The sequence below is a fragment of the Anser anser genome, assembly GCF_964211835.1.
Source record: "Anser anser genome assembly, chromosome: 4".
Lineage (NCBI taxonomy): Eukaryota > Metazoa > Chordata > Aves > Anseriformes > Anatidae > Anser > Anser anser.
The window spans coordinates 69,033,742-69,042,033 of NC_139724.1; the positions used below are offsets into that span (position 1 = coordinate 69,033,742).

Consider the following 8,292-nt stretch of genomic DNA (forward strand, 5'->3'; position numbering starts at 1 on the left):
ACAGAGACCTCTGATTTTCTCAGCCTGTGTTCTGATATGGAGAATTTTCCAGGTGGTTTTAGGACCATGTTTCAGTCACCACACTGCAATAATGCTAATTATGAGCACACTCACCACCACCATCAACACACCCACCTCCACATCTCTCTGAGATAAGAAAAGTATTCCCCTAACCTTATTTTTTCTCTGTTTCCCACAAAAGCACTGGAGTTCCCTGGAAGGACAATTTCTTGACTCCTCTGTTATAGTTTGGATGACAAGTCTAAGAAGATTAGATTCTGTAATTTTTTATTATTATAAAAAAAAAAAAAAGACACTGTAAGGAGAATCACTGACACAGATGACTGATTTTCATCCAGGAGATTCTAGCATTGTTCCACTATCTCATGCATTTATTAGGATTTCATTTCCTTCTGGAGCCTCAAGGGAAATTTCATAATCAGCACACCTGGTATGTATAGTATAAATAATTAAGGGGATGCCCTCTCTATGCAGAAAGGCTGTTCTGCTGTAAGAAATGGCCTGGATCACAGATTCATCAGAAAAAAAGAATCAGGGCTAGGAGATACTCTCCATTTTCAGATTCAAAAGTCTCACAAACACTTACTGAACCGGAGAGCGGCAGGGCTCTACGCAATCTATAGAGGAACCTACTCAATCAGTGTATTTATGAGTTATTTCAACATTATTCTTTCTACACTGTCAGCATAGATGGTATTTTATCACCATTTATCTATCCCAAGGTATAATTTATTGCTTGCCTTAACAAAAAGATCATGACACCAATTTAGCTTACAGTCACATTAAGAAAAATACTTTATGTGACAAATTTGGCAATAACCCAGCACTACACAAACTGGTTTGATGACAAAAAACACTTAAGGCAAACCATGTTAAAGAAGACAGAGATAACAGCAAGCCCTCCGTACTTAGTTTTATTTATTTTAAAATTGGCAAAAGTTGCTGCTACAGCCCAAGCTCGAGTCTTCTTTGGAGCTTTTTACCCTGGCCATAAAGAGCACTGAAACCCTCAGACTGGGCCTTCTAAGAAGCACAAAATATATTACCCCAAGTGGACAAAGCGGTCAATACTTCCCTTGCACTGCAGGACATGCAAATTCATGTCTGATGACTCCCAGTGACACGTTGGTGGCATCTGCATAATTTTGATCTAAAAAGGGGTCAGTCTGTTTTTTCCTTTTTTGAGGGCAGAGTCCCTCAGTAGCTGGACAAGGATTTTATATCCACCAGCTTTCACTTAGGTGCTTTGCATCTGTTTTATTATCAGAACCCTTTGTTCTGAATTCTTTCTGCTCCCTTTGATTAATTCCTCTCTTTAATCTGTGTTTAATACTTAAACTGCAGGCCCACCCACTTAACTTTTTTTTCTCCGAACAAAAACTTAAGTTCTACTCTAAAGATTCTAAAAAGTTCTGTCATAAGAGTGTGCTTCACTTCAGGCTCCCATCTGCAACTAGCAATGTTAAAGTATGGCACAGTGAATGGCATACTTGTGATTTGGAATTCAGTTTTGCAGATAAAAGAGGTTAAATAGTTCACTTAAATATGCCTCTTTGATATGTAACTGAAATGCATTCAAACACTGAGATTTGCTCGCCATCATTACTTCCATTTTCCAACACATTAACTGGATGTTGACAGTCAGACCAAGGAAATCAACTTCTCATAAAGGGCTCTGTTCTAAATTCTGATGACTTTTTTCCAGCTTAAAAACTCTAATGACTAATTTTTGACCAGAAGATTAAATTTTAAATTAATAAAACCATGCAAACATGCAACTGTCATTATGTAAACATACTCCCACCCTTTCAAGTTGCTCAGGTACCTTAGGTCCACCTAAGTGCTTACACATTTTTCTAAAGCAATCGGATTTGAAAGACCTAGGGCTAATTAAATCCATTGCTATTAATGTGAGCAGGCCATGTTTCAATAGGTTACGAATCAAAGCACGTTCATTAGCAGAACTTCCACCTTTCTAAAATCCTGACACTGCGGTTAGATCTGACCAGGCAGCTCCTCACACTTATATGTTGGTTTAAGGGGACTCTGCTGGGCCGCAAGAATGCTCCTGCACAGGTCCTCTAGAACCAGAGTCATAAAACCTTTCAGTCATAGCTTGGGAAGCATCACAGGATTATATTAGCTCTCTTAAGACTACTAAAAAAACAACAACTCATCTTTATCTTCAAAGTTAGTGTGCATTAGTAACTTCAAGACCTTACCAGTCAACGTAGATAAAGAAAAACAGGAAGCAGTTATCGCATCCTGTGCTAAAATTCAGTATTTGATTTCAGTGCTGCCCTTTTCTTATCCTACCCAGAGCAGGTGAATACAAGTGATCAGATTACTTGACCCAGTTTCAGAACCCTGAGAAAAAGTGGATTTCAGCTGAGAAAAAAAGGGATAACAGAAGGGCTCTGGACATGTCTGAAGAAGAAGCCTGTTAGTGAAGCTTCACAAGCTGAGCAAAATGCTTTTCCCTCTTTGAGAAGCAAATGTGTGATTTGAAAGTCTGCATAGAACAGATTTACTTCCGTGGGACAAGAAATTGGCAGCTTCAGGTGTTTTGTGAAACCAGTAAGACCTTTCCTCATCTGCATGTTTCATCCCGCTCTAGCGGAAACTTGTACAACCATACCCTGCTCCAGTGAGTGAATCCGCCTTCCCTACAGAGCCACAGTGGTCTGGTTCCACTAACAGTAACAAGTGCTCTAAGTACTCCCTGGCTGCAGGGACTAAGGGGTTAATTCAACTCACAGGCATACATTAAGCCATGCTAAGAGCATTCCTCAGAAATACCATCCTGAAGCCAGCAGCTAGAAGGAACAGCTAACCTTACATACGCTCCGTCTGGGCAACAGACAAGTACACTTGTTTTTTTAAACTCAGCTTCAATGGGGCACTGGCAAACACCTAGAAACCCATGGGCATGGAAAATAAGCAGTTGTGTGGACAGCTGCACCAAAGAATTGGAAAGCGATTCATGCAGCGTTAGCTGTGGAAGTCGTACTTTGCTTTAAGCAGACTCATTTCGAGATTGCACCACCTGTCTAAAAGAGAAAACATTTCCTCGTTTATTTTAAAAGCTGAGGCTCTGCCCCCTCTTCTTTGCATGAGCATACCATATAGACACACAGGAGAATAAAGAGCCCACAGTCCTAAGTATCCTAGATATTGATCTGCATCAGGCTATATAAAACAGCAGTATTAGCAGTCTCTAGGGAGTTTGCTGTAAAAGCAATTGGAACTGCAATTAACAACAGCACATCTTAGGATAGGGTAAGACTTATAACTAGAAGCTAATTAGGAGGGCAAACACTGAAGCTTGTTAGCTGAGATGCTAATGAGAATTATACTTGAGTGGCAGCAGCCTAGCTATTCAGAGTTAATTAGAAACCTCAGCTGATAGTATATTGCTCTTAAGAGCTTTCAAAACAAACAACTGGAAAAACTGTCCTGCAGCTAAGGATCCAGCATGCCACGTTGGGTAATTCATGGGCACGGGGAACAGCCAGGAAATTACACTCAGGCATCGTGGTAATTTAACAGCATGTGGAAAAGGCAAAGGGAAGGGGGTTTCGTAGGAGCCGCATGCCCTCGTGGCTTTGCTAGGACAGTTTTGTCAGCCCGTGGTGCTCGGGACGCGCTGCCATGTCCAGCGTTGCTCACAAAGCAGCGAAGGCCGCGGGTTGCTCTCCCCGTGCCTGCTGCCCCCCGGGCACGGGCGTGTTTGACTCTCTCCCCGCTTTGTGCAGCAAGGAGGTAAAAAAAAAAAATATTAATAAGAAGAGTAATAAATCAAGGCGCTTCGAGGGAAAAATCTGTTAAACGTAACATGGCAGCAATGCGGATCGTGAAGCGTGGCCTTACCTGGGCTGAGTTGCATGGCTGGTTCCTGCTCTGAGCAGAGCCAGGGAGGCAAGGCAGAGGGGCTGCGTGTTTAAATGTTTCCTCTGTGCCTGATTGGAAGCGCAGGAGCCAGTCAGGGGCAGGGGAGAGGCTGCTAAACTCAAAGTAGGTTGATTGTTTCAGGAAAAGAGTGGATACTGGAGAACCTGCAGACTGGTTTGCAGCGAGCTGCTATACGCGGAAAGGGTCGAGTGTCACACAGGAGGGAAAGGCAGAGGAACCGAGGGGATTTTCAATCTCACCCAGGCCCTGTTTGCATTAAAATTTGTGGTGATTTAAGCAAAATCTGGATTTAATTCTATTTATTGAAACCAATTGTAAACCCATGTGGACACTCTTGAACGAACTCAGCTTTCCAAAAGAATATCAATGAATTTCAGGCTTCGGTTAAAGCAGAGAGAAGAGCATCCACCAATGGTTTTGTACCAGTGTAATTAAACAGATTTCAAAGTACGGCTTGAGCTAAACAAACGTGACTTTTAGCGCAGATGTGACCTGGCAGTCACTGGCTGATGGTGAGTGAGGAGAGAGAGCTTCACGTGCCGAAACCTCCCTGCAAGAGCCAGTATTTGTAAATCCACCCTCACATGAGCTTTTCAGTGCCTGCAGCTGAAGGGTGTGAAGGTACAGAGCACTAAGAGTGGACACTAAGATATACAATCCATAGAGCCATCCCCATCTTAACGCAAAAAATCCCATTGCATAAGCAGTATTCTGAAGAGAAAAATTTACTTCACTGCAGCTTTGGGAACCATCCTCTTCACCTGCTGCTTTTGAAGCAGAGTCAGGGATTGCGGTTATTCAGGTTTAACAGGACTTGTGAACACTGGCTGCAGCTGGAGGCAAAATTCCCCAAACACCAAAGCAACATAGCTCTGGGATTGACCACACGCTTCATTCAAGAATCGTCCCAGTCACAAGCCCAGGCTCGGGACACGGGACATGAAGACCAGGGTAGGCCTGGCAAAGCTCTTCTGCAAACCTAGGCCCACCCATGGCCTACCGGTAGCCAGGCCCCTGGCTGGTGGATGACCAGGCGGGGGGGCTCCTTGCTCAGCTGCATGACCAGCTGCTACACGCACTACAAGTCTATAGCCATTTGGCGACTCAAATCAGGCTAAAAAAAAAAAAAATGATTGGAAGATTCACTTGTAGGGAACTAAGAGTGTAGATAGCGATACCTGGCAGGCAGTCCTAGCAAGCTGGCTCGGGTCCTAGATGCAATCCAGCCAGAGATCAAAGGGAGCTGCCTTCATCTCCTTCTCAGGGCTCATTCCCTCCACCACCACCCCCATCACTTAGTACTTCTGGTAGGTTTTCCCCATATCAAAGACTGCTCATATCAAAGAGTTTTATGAAAGCGGCCTTCCCAGAGCTGCAGCCCCAGCTGGAAACAAACTGGGGCAAGACTCTAGGTGCTGCCAGGGTTTGCCTTGCTGACTGCAAGCAGGGATGGCCGCAGGGATGGCCACAGGCCCGGCTTGGATTTGGCCATAGAGACATTTGTGTCTTCCCTCCCTCGGCTTATCTCATCCTCCCCCTGTGAGGGCCCCTGTGCCTGCAGAGGCAGGCTGAGGGTGTCTGTGCAGGACAGTAGTGTCAGGCTGCGTGGCTTGTAGGGCATGGCATCTCCAAGGAGTGCTGGGCAGCAATTCCAGTGCCTGACATGACGATGAAAAACGTGTAAGTATATTTTATCAAGGGTCGTCTTCACCGAACTGAGTAAGAGCCTGGAAATGATTTTGCAATTTACAGAATTTGCTTTAAGAGGACAAGACCTTCTGGTGAGCACCTGTCCGATTCCGCCACGCATTCGGAAGGTCAGTTTAGCTAAGACCAAGCCTTTCTCACAGATTAACAGGGTGATTTTCTCTCTGCTTGAGCACATTAATGCTTAGCTTGCTTTGCACCAGAAGACCACAACAGCTCCTGCCCTTTTAGTGCTGTGACTGGGCAAATGTACACCAGCCCCCAGAAGCCTCACCAGGCGGGGCAGTCAGCCCTAATGCTGGCATCAGAAGGCACCTGCCCGTGTTGCCTTCGTCTGGCTCCAAAGCCGCTTATGTGTCATTTTTATACGCCATTTTATATTGGCTCACTGTACAGCGTCGGACTCTATAAGGGAATGCCAGGGTCACCAATTTCTGTGACATGAAAGCTACCTGCAAATGCTTTCTAAATGTTGCTTTCACCAACTTACCATCAGCCTTTGGTTGCTTTACCAAACTCCTCTTTGGTTTCCCAAATTCCACCAGGAGTAACACCTTAAGTCGGTTGGACAGCAGTGCTCCTCAGACGACCATGGCACGAGTTAGGTTAGACAAGCAGCTCCCAACATCTTCGTTCCAATTTCTCCATTCTTCCTGTCTCTTGAGACAGGCATGTTGTGAGGCTGTCAACTTTAACGTACTGTGCTGATACCTCACTGTACTGATTTTGGGTTAATTTGGGGGGAAAAAGAAATTGCACCAAAACTACTGCTGGATCATGCCTATAGCTATATTATTATATATGTATATGTATATACACAAAGCAAAACCCCTAACTCACAGCTCACACAAGCCTTAATCCCCTCCCTATCACCAGAAGCTCCTCTGGCTGGAACCAGACCCCGGTGCCGTATCTTCTCCACGAGCTCGAGGACCACGCTCTCAGCCCCAAACGCTTTGCTTCCCAGAGCAGCAAGCCCACTGACCACATCTTTCAGCCTCTGGGGAAAATACAGCAAAATTGGGTTCCCTGGATACTTTTTGCTGCATTGCTGAGCAATCTCCTTTCTTCCCAACCACAGCAATCGTTTTGCTTTCCCATCAATTCAGGAGGGCGAGATACAGTCTTTTAAAGTCTTAACAACCATGTGCTATTCCCAACTTGTTACATACGCTGAGTTCACTTCTTCCCTCAGCAGGGATAAATGTACAGCTCTAACCCTGAATTTCGTCTGTTTACCTTCCCCTGGCTGTGATTCTCTTTCAGTATGCCCAGCTTCACACTGGCTCGCACGCAGCATCCGGCTCAACAGGAGCTCAATTCCCCTTTCAGGCTGATGATCCCCTGCTGCAGCGGTATCACCTCCCTCTGTGAAGGATTCCTCCACGCTGTCCCTCCTCTCCTGGCCCACACCACACACCTGCCTGCAAAATAGCATCATCTGTTACACATTTTTACCTCTTTTCTCCCCCCCTTCCAAACAGGGCTGCTGCCTGGCTTGCATTGCAGCTCCCCGGGGATCAGTCTTTTAGCTCCGCAGGACACACTGCCCCAGGTCTCTGGCTTGTAATGGTTTCAATTTTTTATCATGCTCGGAGCACTGCCTGCTGTCTCTACGTTTTCATACGCACTGGGGAATTTCTTTTGCTTGGCAAACGTTCATGGGTTTGTCAGGATTATTTCTGGGTTTTCTATTAATGGGTTTTCTAGTAATGCCTCTGAACTTAGTTATTTTGTTCTAATTCACAGGCTGATCTCTCACAACTGACATAATACCCTCAAATTGCAACACTGTACCTTTAATCTTAGATCACTCACCAGTCCTCTTATTCTTCTGGGAAGGAAAAACAAAAGAAAAAAGAAAAAGAAATAGTATCAGGAGCAGAAGTCTCTCCTTTGTTGAAGCCTTTCGCCTTGGCTCAAGGCAGCTTTCACAGGAAAGTCCCGGGGTTCCCTGGAGGACTTGCACCAAACCCCACTCGCTGCTGCCACCTTGGCCCTGTGCCCTCCAAGCTGTATCTCGGTTTCTCTCTGCTGCTTCCTTCCCTCCGCATTTAAGTTTTTGGTAGCCAAGTACAGCTGTTGCATCCCATGGGTGAGGACTAAGGGAACTTTCAGCCTAAAGGAACTAGTGAGTCCATGATGCAGTTTTCCCTATTCTATGAATTATTTGGGTTTGGTTTGTTGGTGTATCTGTTACCTAAACAATTCGTACACAGTTTTATATGGGTAGGTTTCAGCTTTCACCTGCATTGAGTAGTTCTGTGCCTTCTGTGTGACCTGTAATCCAGGCATGCCGGCTTTTCCAAAACCCCTGCGTGCCATTTTACTTTGTCCCTACTGTACCACAATCACGCCGTCGTTCATTTTTCATTTGGTGTGGCTTGCATTGAGCTTACTCTTTTCTGTCACATCACGTTGAGGAATCCTCCATAACCCCGCGTGCTCATCACCGCATCCCTGAGGAGTGCTGGTTGCAGAAGTGTTGCTGCCAGCCGTACCTGCAAAACCTCATTGCGCAATTCACTGCTTGGGTCTCCATGCTGTGCTTAACATCTTCATGTGTTTTCCTTGTCTGCTGACTTTGCTGTGATTGCTTTTACTACAGGTATGCAGAACATTAAGCTTCTCATAGCTTTTTGTCTCCTCTTC

The 8,292-nt window shown here is 45.2% G+C and overlaps 1 protein-coding gene across 5 annotated transcripts in view; it reads right to left on the minus strand.

Moving 5' to 3' along the window:
• MSANTD1 (Myb/SANT DNA binding domain containing 1) overlaps positions 1 to 7,598 on the minus strand; it is a 50,368-nt gene extending 42,770 nt beyond the window's left edge. For 2 of the 5 annotated variants that reach the window (XM_083832994.1, XM_083832991.1), the window contains exon 1: positions 6,880 to 7,195. In XM_083832994.1, coding sequence (XP_083689120.1) covers positions 6,880 to 7,081 — 202 coding nt within the window. In that variant the 5' untranslated portion in view covers positions 7,082 to 7,195. Of the gene's footprint in view, positions 1 to 3,891; positions 7,196 to 7,458 lie in introns of those variants that run through there. The other 3 variants (XM_083832998.1, XM_083832995.1, XM_083833001.1) reach the window with 3 other exon arrangements.
• Between the last annotated feature and the right edge of the window lie 694 nt (positions 7,599 to 8,292).